The sequence below is a fragment of the Ursus americanus genome, chromosome 24 (genome assembly GCF_024610735.1).
Source record: "Ursus americanus isolate L20-20 chromosome 24, mUrsAme1.1.p, whole genome shotgun sequence".
Taxonomy (NCBI): domain Eukaryota; kingdom Metazoa; phylum Chordata; class Mammalia; order Carnivora; family Ursidae; genus Ursus; species Ursus americanus.
Window position 1 is genome coordinate 14,845,965 of NC_142150.1, and position 19,333 is coordinate 14,865,297.

Consider the following 19,333-nt stretch of genomic DNA (forward strand, 5'->3'; position numbering starts at 1 on the left):
AGGGGTGCCGAGGGGGAGAAAGAGAAGGAGAAGCAGACTCCCCACTGAACAGGGAGTCAGACCTCAGGGCTCCATCCCAGGACCCTGAGATCATGACCTGAGCCGAAGGCAGACACTTAACCAACTGAGCCACCCAGGCACCCCTCAAGTTCCGTAGAATTATATATAAATGTATCAATAAGCTCAAAAGGCCTCTCCCCTTAAGTTTTTGGGTATTAACTTAGTAACTTCTTACTACTCGTTTATTTTCACTTTCATGGTATATATTTGAGATAAATTTTATTTTTTGCTGGCTTGTAACCTTGTTACAAGAGTAACTTTTGCTTAAAAATCCCTGTCTGACTTTGTTAAAAAATAACACCATTACCTGTTAGCCTTGTAGCAATATATTAGGCAACTTTTAAAAATTTATCCCTGGACATATTGAAATATTTACAGATAACGTCTTAGATTCATTTCAAAATAATCCAAGGGGCAGATGTCCCTGGGTGGCGCAATTGGTCCAGCGTCAACTCTTGGTTTTGGCTCAGGTCATGGTGTCAAAGTCGCGGGATCTCGCCTACTTTGGGCTTTACGCTCAGCATGAAGTCTGCTTAAAACTGTCTCTCTCTAAAATAAATAAATAAATCTTAAATAAATAATACTAATCAAAGGGGCAGATGGATTAGAGGGAGGTAGTGAATGGGTGAATGGGGTGAAGTTGAAACGAGATTTACCATGTGCTGTTGATAATTGCCACATTTGAGTGATGGGTACCTGGGCTGAAGTCTGAAGGGATGGGAGGAGTAATTACACAATTCTACTTTTTGTTATGGGAATTCCAGACATTGTTTAAAACAAATGAACAAAACCAAAAAACTATGTCTCAGATTAAGAGAAACTGGGTGCTGGTTTGGTTTCTAATTTGTTTTATGTGGCTTTGGTAGTCACTTAAATTTCATCAAGCCCTCTATTTTCTCATCTGTAAAATGACTACATTTGACTACATTTGGTATCATGCAGGATTTTAAGTCATTTGCTTTTATTTATTTAAGCAATCTTTACATTAAACGTGGGGCTGGAACTTACAACCCCGAGATCAAAAGTCTCATGCTCCTCTAAGCCAGCCAGGCACCCCAATCATTTGTGCTCTTTTCTTTTCTTTTCTTTTCTTTTTTTAAGATTTTATTCCTAAGTAATCTCTACACCCAATGTAGGGCTCAAATTCACGACCCTGAGATCAAGAGTCACACGCACCACCTACTGAGCCAGTCAGGCACCCCCACCAATCATTTGCTTTTAAATAAAGATCGAATTCATGGTATTCTCTTAAATTTCACAATTTGTTTTCCATGAGTATGGTTCAGACTTAAGATAGAATAAAATCTTATATAAAATTGAGAAATGGAAAAAACAATAATAAAATCTTACTTCTAAAAATCAGCAAAGTGTTCTTCGAACATTTCTTCCAATATTCTTCACTTAAAAAATAGTTTCATTTGCTTACTTTAACATTAAACAAATTCATTAACATACCTAGTAACAAATTAAGGCAAAATAGATTGCTAGATTTCTAGAACTTTAATAATTCAAAACACTGTGTACGATAGTGTATTTCTCACTAGACATATAGCACGATTTACCACATATTTTAGATATCTACTATTCTATACTTTAAATGAATGCAGAGTTTTCAGTGACTTGTATTTTGGAGGGAAAAAAACCTTTAGCTACGATTTTTTTACCAAGTTATGATTTAATATTTATCAGATGTGTAAATATACAAACATGATAGCAACTTCAAAAACTTGTGAATAGTTGGCCTTACAAAATTACAACACACTGAAAATAAATCCCTCCCGCATTTTATACAAACTACATGATTTTGATATACAAAGATTCTGTCTTTATTACACTGACAATGTACAACCAAGACTATTTACAATGCAAAAAATTATATAAACCACAATTTAACATTCTGCTACTGGCAGCCACTATAGTTTAGGAGGTAGCTTTAATTAAACGAAATGAACAGAAGCCACATTTCCCAACTTGTGTTCTAAAAATAATTTACATAAGATAAAAATTCATTATATGCACAGTATATACAGTTTAATTATTAAACTGCAATCTAGCTTAATGTTTTTAGTATATCCTGAATAACTAATATGGCAGTGGGTTTGCTATTGATTTAGCATATTGTTCAAAAAACATACTGAACATTTATAACTTTAAGACTCCACATAGTGACATGTCAAAAGTCCATAGACAAGAATCAAGGAAAATTTTTAATTGCTAAAGACATAGGCCTAAGCTTTATTCCTTTTTCTTTTTCTCTGACGACACATCTGTTTTGTCTCACAAGAGCACAGTATCTGAACTCTTGCATAGGCTCTTTTGTATTTAAATCACAGTAAGGGGGAATTGTATGGAAGCTACCATATGAGAGCAGTTTCAGGAGAATCCGGCTCACTAAGAAACCATGATAAGTGCTTTGTGTCAATAATTACTCCCAATTTCTTCCAACTTGACACAACAATTTACCACTGTTTATCTTCTGTATAATTCAAAGTATACGTAGACAGCATACCAACAAAACTGAAAAATGTTGGTACAGCCAATGATATTAAGAACTGTTTATTAATGGGAACATTCCCCGGAGCCATCAAATCCCTCAGATGCTGTTAAAATTCCTTATTAGTTAGTAGTTTATCCAAATCTATTAAACCCACACAACGATTAGTCCTTTACTTTTTTCCTAGTGTGGTCACAAGACATTGAGGAAAAAATCACCGTGATCGCACCGAAGAGATGCGTCATGTCTGAAAACAAACGTTCAGCTATTCTTTTAAAATCTAACAGTTGTTAATATTGTTTTAAAAACATCTTCAGGTTTTAGATTTATAAGTCACTTAAACAAAATTTATGATTCTATTATGTCAAAGATGGGACCCGAAAATGCAATAGGGTGATGATGCCTACTCTTCTACTCTCACAGTTCTACCTGGGAGGCAATCCCTTTTTTGGCCCTGCAGTAAGTTTGTCCTGAGATTAATGATGCAACATTAGGTAAAATTAGCAAGACTTTTTCTTCGTTACATAAAATCACATTTTAAAATATTCTTAAAAAAATATTAACAGCTGTTCTTCATCTTGTGCTTAATGCAGAAACAGGTATAAATTTGCTTCTTACGGATCAGGAAAACCTAACGTTATATTGCTATGATATACATAAAATCTTTTTCAAGTTATAAATTTGTTCCAAATAGACCACACATTGCTTGGACATTGCATTTTTCATTGATTGACAGTTTAGGCACTTGTTCTCTGAAAATGTCTGGTTTGAGAAATAAACTGCCACCTCCTCCTCCTTCTAAGTGACACACCAGGCAGTGATCACAGAAGTGCTTCCCAGATGAAAGATCAGACTAGGGTTCAGTCTATAAATGCTATGATTTTGGTTGATGGGGGAAACAGTTACAAACACATCAATTCAGTCTTTAACTCTTGGTAGATTGTAAGCATAGCGCACCAAAGGGAATCCTCGACTCTGATAGAAGCAGGCTCGTCCACAGGCCTGCACCTGGTCAGAACTGTCGGAGACAAAGGAATCTTCTTCATCTGCATAATCAGAGTGGGCCGACTGTGTGCCACAGTCGGACCAATAGCTGTCTGGTCTTTGGCAAGAACCCACTGCCAATGCAGGACAGCTGTGTGATTTTATTAAGTGTTTGCATGACACTGGCTTTGTCAAAAGAAAGGATTCACAGCAGTCACACACAGTCAGGTTACCCTGCAAATGTGAGTACATGCCACAGTCATAGTAGAAATCCTGTTCCACACAGCCGGCTTGGCTACTGATGGAAACTGAAACCGATCCGCTTTTCTTGGTAATGTGTCGCTTCAGTAACTTCCAGTCTTCTTTAAACTTTGGGTTGAAGAAAACATATAGGACTGGATTCAGGCAAGCGGGCAACGGGAAAAATATCAGAGTAACAGACTTCATTATTTCAGGACTGATGGAGATTGCAGTGATCAATGGCGCAAATGAGAAAAATGCAACGGGGCAGAAAAAGATGCAGTTGGTGAAGATGAGCCACGCAACATGCTTAATCATGCTAGAATGTGAGTTCTCTGAAAGGTCCTCTTTTTCCAAGTTGCAGTAAAGTTTGGTGTAGATAATGGCCATTAATAAAAACGCTAATGAGTTTAATAGCACTAAGGTCACAGTAAATCCTAACGACGGCGTTTCTCCTGTGGGGAATGGCAAGCATAGGGGTGATGCAGAATATTCCCCTCTATGGAAAAGTGGAAAACAGCCTGCCACTGCCGCTCCCAGGAAAGCAAAAAGGGCAGCAATCCGGAACTGTTTGAGATGATTGCTTTTCCCATTTTTCATTATATCTTTTGCAGATAAGCTTCTTTCGACAGCTGCCAACATTAATAAAAATATGGCACTTTCAGAGGAGAAAATAGCAAGAAACCCAGCTATTCTGCACCCGCTGCCAATCTCCCACCAAATGCCAAATTCAGCAAATCTGCCCCAGGACACAGCATCCAGAAAAGTTAAGATGCCGGTATAAGCTCCCATGAATAAGTTGGATACAGAAATCAGGCCTATGAACAATTTGGAGGAAGGCAGTGATGAACAAGATGCAAATGTTGTTAAAATGACAAGGAGGTTGAAAAACAATGCAACCAAGAAAATGAACCACACGGTAAGACGGATCATCCAACTTCCCAGTAGATATTCGCAGGGCTTAAAAGCACCTAAAACAAGAGAGAGAAATAAAAGACAATTTAGAAAACACCGTATTCCCGGTATGCTATGGCTTCAGAGAAAAACTAAAGATGGTTAATCTAGGATAATTAAATCTGATACCAAAATTGAACCAAATTGAAAAGATTACTATTTCTTAGCTTTTTTAGTCAATGGACTAAGGCTATTTTAAAAATAACTGACTTTAATTTCTTTTATTAAATAATTTGTAAAGCTATACAGTGATTGCATAGATACAGTACAGTGTCTCGTACATGAAAAGTACTTGATATATACTGAAGGCTTGGAATCAGATAAACTAGGGTTTTAATTTAAGGTTCGTAATATGCTGTTCTTCCTTGAGAAAGCAGCTTACACCTGTATAAATTTCATTTTCTCACCTGTGGATAACAATGCCTATTTCATAGCATGCTGTAGCTTAAGTAAAATTATATACATGAGGTACCTAAGCAGGTTACTAAGTACATAGCTGGACTTCAATAAATAATGAGGTCCTTTTCTTCCTCCTTCCTAGTCCTAATACAGCTTTTAAAAATTATATATGTACATGTATGTATGTATACATCTATTTTTCCCCCCACATTTCTTATGGCTTTCAAGGGCAACCTGACAAAGCAGGTTAAGACAGGTATAATTATACCCACTTTTCATCCAGAGAAATTGAGATGTCAAAGTGTTCGATTGACCTGACAAAGGTTATTCAATAAGACAGTGAAGCGAGAGCAAAACCACACGGATGTTAGATACATACAAAGCTATAGCCAGTAAAACCCTGTGAGACTTACACTAGGATTGCAACAACTAATTTAGTAACTAAATTGTATGTTCTACTAACGGGCTTTGACAGGCTAGTTATGTCACAAATGACAACTATTTTATTTTAAAATTAGTAAAGAAAAACGAAATGTTGTTTACAGAGCACAAGAAAACTATGTGTTACAGTTGCCTAAAACACATGTTCTGATTTAACCTTCTGAACTGTCATGAAGTTTGATACATCCCATACAGCATTTTATTTTTTTTTTTAAGATTTTTTAAATTTATTTATTCGACAGAGATAGAGACAGCCAGCGAGAGAGGGAACACAAGCAGGGGGAGTGGGAGAGGAAGAAGCAGGCTCCTAGCAGAGGAGCCCAATGTGGGGCTCAATCCCAGAATGCCGGGATCACGCCCTGAGCCGAAGGCAGACGCTTAACCGCTGTGCCACCCAGGCGCCCCCCCATACAGCACTTTAAATCACTGAGACATTCACAGACCTAACAAGCCGTCTCTGCAACATTTATATCTTGTGATATCCCAAATATCATAAGAAACTTCAAAAAACGTTTTTAATTAAGTAATTATTTTTTATTCCCCCCTCAGGGAGTGTTAAGAGGAAGCGTTCACTGTTATGTCTGTATCTAAACTCATCCTCCTTTCAAGGAAGCGGGAGTAGTAGTTCATCTGACCTGAGAGAACAGTTCACCCTTCTGGAAGTGTTTGGTAGGTGGAGGTACTTTCCATCAAAAGCCTGGAGAGCAGGCTCCACCTAGTCTCTGTCTTTGAAAACCTGCTGCCTCCTCCAGTTCTAACTGAAGGACCCCACTCTCCGCTACTTCCTGCTTCCTGCTTCGGTGTGAGGGAGCACAGGGGCGTCTATGTGTTACTACAACTGAGTGGGGAGGCAGGCCTGCAGTGTATCTCTACTGCAGCCCGCGGAGATGAGCTCAGACTAACGTTCCTCCTGGCTGACAAAGGTTTAAATTAGGTGTGGAGGACGTGGAATCCCTGCCTGTTCAGGTCTAGTCTCCCCTTTAATAAGGCTATTCCCTTCTCATTGGGTTGTCCGTTCCTTATGTACCTTCTCCAACACAAGGACCCCAGTAAGGCCAGTGAGCAAGCTGCACCCTCTTAGCTTCCAACAATTAATTCAGAAACTAGACAAAATACATTGCCTAAACTTAATTGATTGTTGCCAATTCCATTCACTCATCTGATCACTTTAAGCTCATTCTCTACATAGGCACTGTACTAAGTATTAAAAGAATACAAACACAGCCCCTTAAAAAGCTCACGATCTGGAGCACCTGGGTGGCTCAGTTGGTTAAGCATCTGCCTTTGGCTCAGGTCATGATCCCAGGGTCCTGGGATCGAGCCCCACGATGGGCTCCATGCAGAGTCTGCTTTTCCTCCCTCTGGCCCTCCCCCTTGCTTATGCTTTCTCTCTCAAATGAATAAATAAAAAATGTTTAAAAAGGGGGGGGGGCACTGAATGGCTCAGTCAGTGAAGCGTCTGCCTTCAGCTCAGGTCACGATCTCAGGGTCCCGAGATCGAGCCTCACATCAGGCTCCCTCCTTGGGAGGGAGTCTGCTTCTCCCTCTCCCTCTGCTGCTCCCTGTCCGTGCTTTCTCACTCACTTGCTCTCTGATAAATAAACAAAATCTTTTAAAAAAATCTACTTCATAGCACACAAGTTAGCCAATTATTTATTTTTTCTTTTACAGTAAAAGTCCAAATTCATCTTCCCTGATAGATGAGGCCTAATTCAAAATTACATCACGACTAAATATGTGGTCTTATTTTAGTAACTTTCCCAAGTCTACTAAAGTTCCATGAAATAAAGTGGAAAGAAAAGGAAAAGCAAGGTTGCATTTAAAAAAAAAAAAAAAAGGGTAACACTAAAAATCCTTGCAGATCTGTTACTTCTAGAGCTCGTCCTAGAGTTAAAGAAGAGCTCAATTTTGCCACTCAATTTTGAATGCACATAACCCTCTGGGGAGCTTGTTAACACCGAGACTCTCAGTCAATGATTCTGGGACTGAGATTCTGTACGAGATGCCTAAGCTCCTGGTACAGAGACCACGCTTTGAGGCAGAAGGCCTTATGACATCATCTAGTCCTACTCCTGTTACCAAAAAAATCACATCTTTCCCCCCACGTTTCAGATATTTGCCTGATGTTCGTTTAAAGCAAGAAACTGCAGCAAAACGTGTTGGCCGTACCTGTGGAGGGTGTACAGTGGATAATTATTTGACTATGTTCTTCATTTTCTGCACTGCTCGTGACACCTGCTGCATCAGTGGGACCTGAATAAATAACATAAACTGTGTTTAATTCAAGCTTTATGCAATTGAAAAAACCATACTTTTCTGTAATCTTCTCTCTTACACATGATGTAAGTTCAGCTTGCAGGAGGCTTCCTAACAAAGATGCCAGTAGCACAGTAAATGCCATTTTCTCACATATTTCATAGTTAACCTTCACAAATGATTACAATAGCAGAGACAGACTTGAATTAATACCCTAAAGAGCGTTCTGTTTTTAGAAGTACATGCACTCGCCTTTATCCTTTGCCACACTGTGGTCTTGGAGGCTGGTATCTTCCGTGTTTGAATGTGCGTACGAGTCACAACCCCAAAATGCACAGCACTGATAAGCATATGGTACTGATAAAGACCTGGAAAAGTGGTAAAATCTACACTGAATAACAACGTCACAGACATGCTTTTGTTTTGTAAAAAGTACTTCAATCTGTAAGAGCCCAGGAGTCAGAAAGACCTGACTGTTGCATGCTTTAAAAGCTGGTCATTAGCCGGTCTGGGCCTCAGTTTCCTCATCTGTGAAAAGAACTCTGCTATCAGATGATACCATGACTTTCTCTTTTCATAGAAGATATGCTTTTAAAAACTGAATTCAGAACAAACCCTATTTAAAATTTAGCAGTAATACGGCAATTTAAAATGAAATCTTATCAGACCCCTTTTATACATGAATTAACCATGCCTAAGTTATCATATGATACTGGTAGTTTCATTTAACAGCAATGTCCCAGATCCTTTGAGACTTTATACCACTAAATGAATGTGCTTTGCTCGCATAAGTATAGTAGACATATTTATTCTCTTCTCCCACAGTACTATCCCCAAGCCCCGTGTCTACTGTATCAAATGTCTTTATGAAGTATTAGAGCATTGTGTCAATTTTCTGTAGGTTCACAGTTACAGGGTTCCTGCCACATTGTTAACGACACATCTGCTGTATAAAAAACCAGGCTGATGAACGGCTACGTTATCTCCCTGACAGTCTCAAGGGCTCCAATTCATGTTCTCAAAAACTACGGAATAATGCTCATGTTCTATTTTTTTACCAAATTTGTGAGGACTGAGGTAGAAAATACTCTTAAATTATAGCCTCCCAGAAAATCTGAGAACCACAGCAAAAAACTAGCATACTCTATAATTTAGGGGCCCACCATAACTTGAACAAAAAAGAAAAATAAGCAAAAACACACCTGAGATTAACAAAATCTTTTGCTGCTAAGGCTTCTTTTAGCTTGAAGTTGCCAACAAGTTTCAGTTGATTTAGCCCATTCAGGCCTTCCGTAGGAAATGAAGTTAATTCATTGAAACTTATATCTCTGAAATGTGAATGAGACTTCAAATTAACTCCTAGGATGCAAGTTACACAAAAACATCCATACATGTGTAAACATCCTAAATATTAGAGCTCTACAAGGAAGTTCCGGTGCGCTCAAACAACAGATCTGGCATTCATCCTGCCACCTGAGAAGGCGTTACCCAAGGGAGCGACTGAACAGAAAAATATTTCCATAGGACAACGCTAAAACACAAGTTTCTGTAGACTATTCATTTCTTTCATGATATTCCTGCATAAAATCATCAACTTACAGGTTAGTTATCGACCCAAGCTTGGCAAAAGCTCTGTTGTGAATTTCATGAATCAGGTTTCTACTCAGATCTCTGCAATTACAGGAGCAGCATGTTAATTGTTTCAAATAAACTCAAATTGCAGTTGCTTCGACCACACTGTGGAATCAGAGGTAGTCACAGTATCCCTGATAAGATAACAAATCTTATTAATCTTGCCCAACAACTTCAAGTTTATGATGAATCCCTCCCCTTCACAAAAATCTATTTCTTGGAATGGGTTCCCTAGAGCGGTAATTCTAGTTGGCATCTGTTTCAAAACAGTTGTGAATTTTCTCCACCTTATCATTCTGGTACCAGTTCAAAAATATAAACGATATGATATAACCTTTGGTACTATTAAGTAGGCGAGGAAAAACTCAGCTCCTGACAAAGCTGAAAATAAAAACAGGTTTCGTACTATTTGCCTTCTCAAAGGTCAGTGATAAGGCCCCAGGGAAGACAAATAATCAATATGTAAACAAGAGCATTCCAGAAGGGCTTCAGATATCATTCTTTTCCCGAGCAGGAAATAAAAATCATATCAACACCAGAGCTGTACTATATTCAGAAACACACCCTGAGAAACTCTGATATTGCAGAATTAATAAAAACAGAGAAATAATCTGCAACCACACTTAAACTGAGTGTTAATGGAAATTTAAAAGCTCGATAAATTCATTCCATTACGCATCTCCCGGATCACAGGACAACCGGACAAACTTGGTTCCAAATCATAAAAAGGCCAGCTTTTCATTGTTGTCGCTTATCAGTGCTCTAGAAGTGATGGCAGCTAGGAGCCAGTCCCCTTCCTCGCTACTGCCCAGATCCACACGCAGTAAGCCGGTCAGGCACGAGGAAAGATCCCAACCTCCAATAAGATATTTTCTAGTAGAAAGCATTTTCAGTTTCTTACTGGGGATCTACTGGAAGACAGGATTCAATACATGTAATTTCACTTCACCTTCAATTTTTCAAATTTGCTCTATATTTTAAAAATGTGTTTTAGCGTATTGTGTTTTCTGCACTAAAGTTCTGTAAAGGTGGGGACAAGGCTTGTCGTAGCCACCTCTTGATCCCCAAGTGCTTAAGAGAATATTTGGCACAAATACACATTCAAATACAAATACATTTTTTCCAATGACTGCTTCTGCTGCATATTAGCTATATTTGTGACGATACATACCCCAGGCAAGGGTTGGCACATTTTTTCTGTCGAGGGCCAGATAGTAAATATTTTCACCTCTAGGTCATATGGTCTCTACTCCTAACTACTCAACTCTGCCATAGTATGGTGAAAGAAGTTTTAGACAACACTTACACAAAAGGGCATGGCTGTCTTCCAGTAAAACCTAATTTATAACAATTGGATAAAGGCTCGACCTGGCCCACAGGCTATAGTTTGCCAGCCCTGCCCTAATAGATTGGCAAACCTCATCAGTGTGATGTGAAAACAAACAAGCTCCATCTCTCAGGTTATCCACATTATGCTTTTTCACTTATCAACGCACAATATCATAAATCAGCTAAGTTTACTAAATAAAAAGCTAAGGTTAAAAAAAAAATACTGAAAGTAGATTATTGATAAAGTACCACGTGGTAAAATTTGAACAATATTTATATATAATAAATTGTTTCTTTAAGTATATCTATCACGGAAATTATAATGATGTATTAATTTATAACTGGACAAACTCTGTATTTGTTTCTAATAATCAGAGAGAAACTTACAGAATCCTCAGAGATATCAGGCCTTGAAAAGTGCCTTCTTTTATTTGGTGGATCTGATTACGTTGCAAAGAACTAAAAAAAAAAAAAAAAAAAAAAAAAAGAATGAAAGAAAAAAATTTATTTTGAAAGATAACATTTCTTCAATTTTTTCTAAGCTTAAATACTCATTCATAAGTAACACAGAGTGATCTTGTTGAAAGAAAAGAGAACTGCCATTTCCTCATCTGTAACACCAAAGGGTTAGACTAATTGGTATTTCATCCCAATTTATACTGGGAAGTAACGTATACCATCTAAATTCCTTAGCAACCCCACTCAGGAGAGCAGGAAGACAACATGGTAAAAAAAGGATCCAGGACAACACAATTATACCAAGTACTGTAGGAAGAAGGCTAGAGGCAGAAGGGGATCAGGAACAGGAGAATTAACGCCTTCCTCTCCCTTCTCCCAACCAGCAGCCACCAGAGCTTATTGGTACACAGTAGGTATCAATGTTTGGTTTCCCTCGATAGCCAGGAACAGTCTTTGTTTGTCTGTTTGTTTGTTTGTTTGTTTGTTTGTTTGTTTGTTTTTTAAAGATTTTATTTATTTGACAGAGATAGAGACAGCCAGCAAGAAAGGGAACACAAGCAGGGGGAGTGGGAGAGGAAGAAGCAGGCTCCCAGCGGAGGAGCCTGATGTGGGGCTCGATCCCAGGACTCTGGGATCACGCCCTGAGCCGAAGGCAGACACTTAACGACTGAGCCACCCAGGCGCCCCTGTTTGTTTGTCTTTTGTATACACAGTCCTCCCCCTATACTGTCTCCCAGAATGCCTTGTAAGTACCTAAGAAATGCTGGTTGCATGACCATACCTAGTGCAATCTGACATTTATTCACAGGAACACCTGATTATATGCACTTATTTCCTTAATATTTCTGATTTTTTAATATTAAAGCCATTATTTAAAATAGGAAACATTCAGTGAATCAACAATAAACCATAGCAAAAAGAGTAAGTCAAAGACCAACTTACATTTCTTCCAGAGCATGGCAACCATTAAAGCTTGGAAGTTCTTTTATATTGTTGTAAGACAAGTCCCTTAAAACAATGAAAATGAACAAATTAATTTCTATGTTATCAGTACCCTAAGTTAGAAGAGCTATACTCAGAAGTATTGGAAGCAGCACTAAGATCTGTAGCAGAGAGCTGAAGAAAAGCAACCATTTTTTTCTAAGACTTTTAAGCTTCTAGAGTACCTTACTGATAAAACAGGCTTAAGATTTGCAAACTTCAAGTACATAATGTTGAGTATAGACAATATAAAATGATTTAAAAACATTTAAAATTTTTTTCAATTTTTAAGTAAAATTATTAAAAACATTAAGCATATAAAATTAAATATATAAAAATATGGAAAATATATAAAATTATGTCAGAATGGTAGATGATGTGGTTTTTTGTATTTTTATAATATTGTTTATATTCTAAACAATTTCTATGTTGTTATTTAATTATAAAGCTGTGAGGGGTGGTATGCATAGCTCACATTTTCAAAAAAATTATATTAAATCAAATACAGGGACTCAATAACTCTCAGCTAATCCCACTGCAGTGTTTCCTCAATAGTGATCACTGGGCTTGATACTCCACATTTAACGATTTGCTTCATCAATCAGTCACTTATTTTGTTACTATCTCTCTCCACTGAACACTTATTAACAGCTTAGTAACTTAATTGTTTGTTCTTGTGACATTTTTACATCCTTTATTTATTTTTAATTTCCAGGATAGTTTAAAGTTTTTGGAAAGCTCCATGCTTAGCTGGTTCCTGACCCAAGAAAGATTTGGGCTCTGCTTAGGTTATGGATGAAAGAGAAAGATGGAGAGAGCTGACAGTCCTGGGCATCTAGAATAAGGACAAGGAAGTCCGGATAAGAAAAATACCAAGGAAGAGCCTGGTCTGGTTTTACTTTGTTCAGAGTAAAAAGTCCCAAGATGTGTGACATATACATCACCCTAAAACCAAATAAATGTTACCTACCCTGGGGTCACGAAAACACCTGCTCATTTCCATAAAGGGAACAAATAAGACAGAATTCTGCCCTAAAATCAGCTAATGTAAATAGCTTATCAAAAATAAAACTCAATATATGGGAAGCACATAAGAGAAAAAGTATGAGAAGCGAAGAGGGACCCAACTTACAAAGTCCTAAGCATCTTTTGTTCTTGGCACAAGTTACTGGATATGCTGCTTATCTTGGTGCCTGTCAAGGTCCTGTGGAAAAACATTGTTCATCTAAGAAATGGTTCAAGTTGAGATGGTAAACAAAATGCTATTCTCACATAGAAAAAGAAACAGATTTGTATATGAACTGAAGTCTGTGTATCCCACTGCCTGCTTACTCCTTAAAGTCCGGCATGTGGGAAATTGGAGTAAGCATTATGGATTTCATTTTCATAGTAAGGCAGAAAAGCTTGTGACACGAGATGTTAATATTTTGCAGACAATGAGGCTGATTTCTCTTGTGGACCAACAGAAAAATACTAACCCACAGCCACAGCCTGACTACAATGGCCTGCAACACCACTTCATACCCACAACGTATGAAACCAACGTAGCATCCTGCCTCCCAAACCTAGCTAACCTAACTCGCCGTTGTGAAATGCTCTCTCCCTCCAGGCTGCCTGCAGTCTATACCAACTCCTGTGCTTTCTTCCTTTGTGGTATGTCCAGCAACTGACCCTCCGTTCATTTTTAATGCTATTACGTAGCTCATGCATGAAATGACGCAGGGAGGGGTGGAGGAATAGCAGGCCACTCGGAGGAAGGCCAGTGGTGTTAAAGGTGTTCCTTTAGCAAGGGGATTATTCCCAGGGCCTCCTTGTGGTTCTTCCCATCTCCAGTCTCTCTTACTCTCCTCACACCACCTGCTGTAATGTACTCGAGACATCCAAAGGACCTGAATATGCAAGTGTAAACTTCTGAGCCCAGTGCTTCCTGACCTCTTTTTCCTTACATCTTGGCACATGTGAAAATCATAATATTTATGTGACCTACTCTGGTAAGGCTCCTTGCGGCTGGAGACCCTTAGCCACCTCAGGCGCCTCCTGGCTTCTGGAGGGTTCAGGTCAACAAAAGCCTGGATCCATATGTACCCCATTCACAGACCATCCACTGGGAAGATTTGCCATATGTTCAATGTGGCCATTTTAAAACTGTGACCCAAATGATTTTCCAAATTTCTCCATATCACACCGCATTCAACACATGCAATTCTAACTATATATGATCATCTGTATGCCATCCCTGAGGAAATTTTCAGTACTCCCTATTTTACTGAATCCTGCCTTTCTAAATAAAAGCCCCAGCTATGGGAAACCTGACAATATTCAATTTTGAAAACATGACACCTCCTCTCTAAAGCTTTCTCTGATACTCACCTCTACTGCTGCGCTTCTGAATTCCTAAAGCCTGCTTTGAATTTGGCATTTACTTACTGCCTTATATTTTCAGCGAACTTTTCAGATCTAATATCCATATACCAGGCTATCCCCTACCTGAGCTGACTGAGCCCAAACCCAATATACATCCATCTCCATGCATGCTGTTCACAAAGAGAGATTACGGGAATCAACACAAACCCAGCATCATCACCAAACAGCACCGGCACCCTGCCGAGCAGGCCCACAGGTGATATTTACACTATCCCTCTTCAAAGAGCCGCACTTACAGACTCTCCAGATGGATGGTTCCAGTCAGATTGGGGAACTGCTGTACCATGCTTGCACCTCGAATGACTCTTTAAGAAATTGGGAGAGAAAACGTAATTTAAAACAAAAAAATTTCATGGATAATATTTTCATTTTATTTTTTTAACAGTTTAAAATCACAGTGCTACTAGACCTAAAAATAAATCAGTTTTAATTCTTGAATGTACCTGAAACTGTGATAATTAGGCCAAGTGTTCACATAAATAAGAACCATCATAAATCTTCAGAATTGTCCTTTGGACTTTCTCCCAAGGGGACAAAAAGATAAAAGATTTTTGTCTCCTGGAGCTACAATAATACATTCTAGTTTTCCTTTAAGCAACTGCGTAAATATTCAGGTTTGTTTTAAAATTTGCAAAATACTAAAAAAAAGAATAAAAATTAAAAAATAAAATTTGTATAATACTTACAAGGAATGCAGATCAGATAAATTGTGAAATGCTGAGTTCCCCACAAAAGACAGAGGATTATCATACAAGTGTCTGTAAAAATACCAAAAAAAGTAAAGTTTTCTTATGTTCACAAGCCGTCCAACACTACATTGATGTTCACGAAGTCCATATATCTAAAAGCCTGAATTTTCATTCTTCGTTGAGATGTCTGGCATCATACAGTCATGCTTTACATGATTCTTTATTAAAACAAACCTTCAAAACTACTTACATAGTTCTTTTTTTTTTTTTTAGAAACTGACTTTTTTTTTTTTTTTTTAAGATTTTATTTATTTATTCAACAGAGATAGAGACAGCCAGCGAGAGAGGGAACACAAGCAGGGGGAGTGGGAGAGGAAGAAACAGGCTCCCAGCAGAGGAGCCCGATGTGGGGCTCGATCCCACAACGCTGGGATCACGCCCTGAGCCGAAGGCAGACGCTTAACCGCTGTGCCACCCAGGCGCCCCAAACTACTTACATAGTTCTTAAGAGTGGATTGCCATCAAACGCTCCATCAGGGATAACAGAAATAGAATTACTATGAAATAACCTAAAGAGGGAGGAGAAAAATATTTTGAAACACGTGCCCTTTTATGAAATAAGTTAAAACCTGAATATCTAGCCCTGTTCAGTATTATGTGAAACCTAACTGATAACAACTACATGAAAATTCCAAAAGTGTGAGGAAACTGAAGTTTCAATTCCATCTCATCCTTTCCAGGACTAATTCCTAATTCTTCTTAAACCCGCGGCTTAACCTGATATCTCTCAGGTCTCTCATACACCCTGAGCAGTTGCTTTGCCAACAAAGAACTTTAGACCATGAGTGAGAATCATAAGGTGTTTTAACCTCCATATTTCCTCTGTCACCTGTATTTAGTCCTTAAGCAATGCATTTCAGAGTATTTGCTGTCAACACATGACACACATACCCTGTGATGCCCTGTATATTCCTATCTCTGTCGTTGACAAAGCCAACATGTAAAATGTCCCCTTAGCCTTTCATTTGTTTAAATATCTCCACCCTTTTGGTTAGTTAAGTGATCTCAGGGTTGTGAGCCTGGGTGGCTCAGGTCATGATCTCAGGGTCATGAGATCGAGCCCTGCATGGGGCTCCACACTCAGCGGGGAGTCTGCTTGAGATTCTCTCTCTCCCTCTGCCCCGCCACCGACTCGTGCGCTCGCTCTCATTCTCTCTCTCAAATAAATAAAATCTTTACCATAAACACACACACACACACACACACACACACACACACACACACACCTACCCTTTTAACTCCAGTCAAATTCTTTTCTTTAGCATTACCTTTTCCAATGACCCCAATTCTCAATGAGGTCTTTTTCTGGAATGATTCATTTACCCTCTTCATTTAGCACTTATTTCTACCTAGCAACTGCTCTCTTTCTTACATGGCTAGCCTCCCCAGTGCCACTAAGACTCCAAGCTCCCATCTGGCAAGGACCATATATTATAGCTCTTGTTTCCGCAGTATGGAGCCCAGCACAGAAATCCAGGCTCAAAACTGTCTGCGCTAACTAACATAATCCAGTCTGTGTGATCACATATGTGTCTGTGTGTGTGTGTGTATTGTGATATATGTAATGGAGCAAAGAGGTTTTCAAATCTCACTGTTGGAACATTAAGTGGTGAGTTCTAAGGATACTAAGGCATAGAGAGAGCAAAACAATACTCACAGCTCTTTTAGGCTAGGAAGTGCTTTAATAGCCTGAGGAAATTCCCCCAAGTTATTATAATTCAAGTCCCTAGAAAAAAATGGGGGAAACACGTAAGAACACTGAAGTGCAGTCACAATTTATAAGGCATTTGGTACGAATGTATTCCTAAAAAAAATCTAATCTCTCCTCACCAACCATAGGGCTGTTTAAAACCCTGTAGTTTAATTTACACCTTTTCTTAGAATACTGAATAGAAAAAGAAGAATTGTAATTCATCTATGACTGTTTTAACTTCACTTTATAATGTCAAGGAATTCTCAATTGCATATTATTGGTGCATTAAATAAACAAGTCATCTGAATGACATTTCTCAGGAAATTCACCATAAAACAGAATTTATGGAATATCCATTTAAAAATGACAATAGCCTGAAACCAAGGTTTCTGTCCGTTTGGGGTTTGGAGTGACTTCCTGAAATTCTGACATGAGGGCAGCTGACCTCAGCCCTACCATAAGGTGAATGACTGGAGATAAGTATGAACAAGGGGAAGGACCAGGATGGCTTCCCACAATTACTGTCTTGAAGCAGGTTATAAATTGTCGAAAATGTTACATTACTTAGGAGAGAGAAAAGCCACAGTGATCTGTACTAAAAAGTCTTGATTCTGAGTATTTGAGTTTTAATTTCTTTTATAACCAAAAGAGCATGTTGGCATATGATTATCATGGTTGATTTCAGAATCAGAGTAACATAAAATCAAAGTGGCAAATAAAAATTTAACTGGGAAGAAGAGGTTTCATTTTCATATAATTATGAGAGTATATGTGGTCTAGTATCAGAAGATCCATCCGGTCTTCTGGTACACTGGTATTTATATACTCAGGAAAGGAGAACTGAGCTTGGAACCATCTTCTTCAAGAGCTTCCACCTTCAAAAAGCCATTAATGTTTACTATCCTTTGGTTGTTTAGACAGGAAAGTAGATTAGCAAAGAAGCAAAATATTTTAAGTCTTCTCATTAACTAACAGCTAACCAGAATATTCAGTTCAACAAAATATTGCAAACCCTGAGCATTCCAATCAAATGTTACTAACCCAACCAATCTGGACATTTTCTGAATTATATATTATATGACAATAGTAAATACTATAGCTCTTCTAATAAAGACAACTAAAATAAAATAAAACAAGAACAAAGATACTACTCTTAATTACACGTAGCTACACAATGTCTTTTGCTCAAACAGTGGTGCAATCTGAAGTTGAATCAGCCAGAATTCCCAAATACTTTAGTAGGAATAACAATGAAAACAGCCTAAGCAAAATGGAAAAATTTATTTCATTTAGCATCTAAGAAAGCAGAGAAAATACTCAAATCCAGGGTTAATAATTAGGTAAGGCAACTGAAATCATGGAAAAAACAAACAAAAAAAGATTTTTTTTCCAGAATTAATTTTATAAGGTTCAATGTTTCAAAACTGTCACACATTTTAACAAAACCAAAATTTTTGATAAAGTAGACAGACAGCCCGGCAGATCGAGCTGCTTTTTACATGTACTTCTGAAAGAAATATCAAGTCCAAACTTGTGCACCATTTTTAACCATAAACTGAGATTAGTATTGCTAATTGTGTTATTTGATGGCAAGAATTTAGTCATGTATTAAAGCCAATTAGTAGTGAACTGAACTCAAAACCATAATTTTTCCCTTTTCTGCAAGTAAATACAAAATTCCATCGTTAATATCACAACGTAACCATCTGAAATATGAATCAACTTACAAGGTCTCCAGGTTATCTAGTCCATCGAAACAGTGCTGACCCAAGTTTTTAATTTTATTGTTATGAAGATGCCTATGGAAAAAAGCATCAAAATGACTTTTACCTCACTCAATAGCAACTATTATACTTAAATGTCTAAGTTGGCTTTTAAAGGAACCATGCAGTTAAACATTTCAACCCTTGACTAATGGAATAACAGACTCTTGGTAGACTCGGATTCACTGAACATGGAATGCCAATGGAAAAGGAAAGTATCTCTCGTGGAAAAATGGTATGCACGTTGAAGACTCTTTCATATTCACCCATGTCAGAACAAAAGCTCTGATGAGCTTTTCATTACAGGAAGTGATATTTTGGTGAGCTCCCCTTATGGGAGGGTGGGGGAACCAGCATGGAGGGAAGCACATCACCTTACACCAGTGAGAGTGAGTAACAGATTTTATAAGAAATCCCATTTTTTTATGTCCAAGTTTTCAAAGATTAAAAACACAATCATATATTCTTTGAACAG

The 19,333-nt window shown here is 38.1% G+C and overlaps 1 protein-coding gene across 2 annotated transcripts in view; it reads right to left on the reverse strand.

Annotated features, from left to right (window-relative positions):
* Positions 1 to 1,545: 1,545 nt before the first annotated feature.
* LGR4 (leucine rich repeat containing G protein-coupled receptor 4) overlaps positions 1,546 to 19,333 on the reverse strand; it is a 99,222-nt gene continuing 81,434 nt past the window's right edge. Inside the window, exons 6-18 of one of the 2 annotated variants that reach the window (XM_045808593.2) lie at positions 18,823 to 18,894; positions 17,060 to 17,128; positions 15,840 to 15,911; positions 15,340 to 15,411; positions 14,890 to 14,958; positions 13,362 to 13,433; positions 12,191 to 12,256; positions 11,177 to 11,248; positions 9,428 to 9,499; positions 9,031 to 9,156; positions 8,081 to 8,196; positions 7,742 to 7,825; positions 1,546 to 4,749 (exon numbers count right to left, since the gene is read on the reverse strand). In XM_045808593.2, the coding sequence (XP_045664549.2) occupies positions 3,473 to 4,749; positions 7,742 to 7,825; positions 8,081 to 8,196; positions 9,031 to 9,156; positions 9,428 to 9,499; positions 11,177 to 11,248; positions 12,191 to 12,256; positions 13,362 to 13,433; positions 14,890 to 14,958; positions 15,340 to 15,411; positions 15,840 to 15,911; positions 17,060 to 17,128; positions 18,823 to 18,894 (2,239 nt within the window). In that variant the 3' untranslated portion in view covers positions 1,546 to 3,472. The remainder of the gene's footprint in view (positions 4,750 to 7,741; positions 7,826 to 8,080; positions 8,197 to 9,030; positions 9,157 to 9,427; positions 9,500 to 11,176; positions 11,249 to 12,190; positions 12,257 to 13,361; positions 13,434 to 14,889; positions 14,959 to 15,339; positions 15,412 to 15,839; positions 15,912 to 17,059; positions 17,129 to 18,822; positions 18,895 to 19,333) is intronic. The other variant, XM_045808594.2, reaches the window with a different exon arrangement.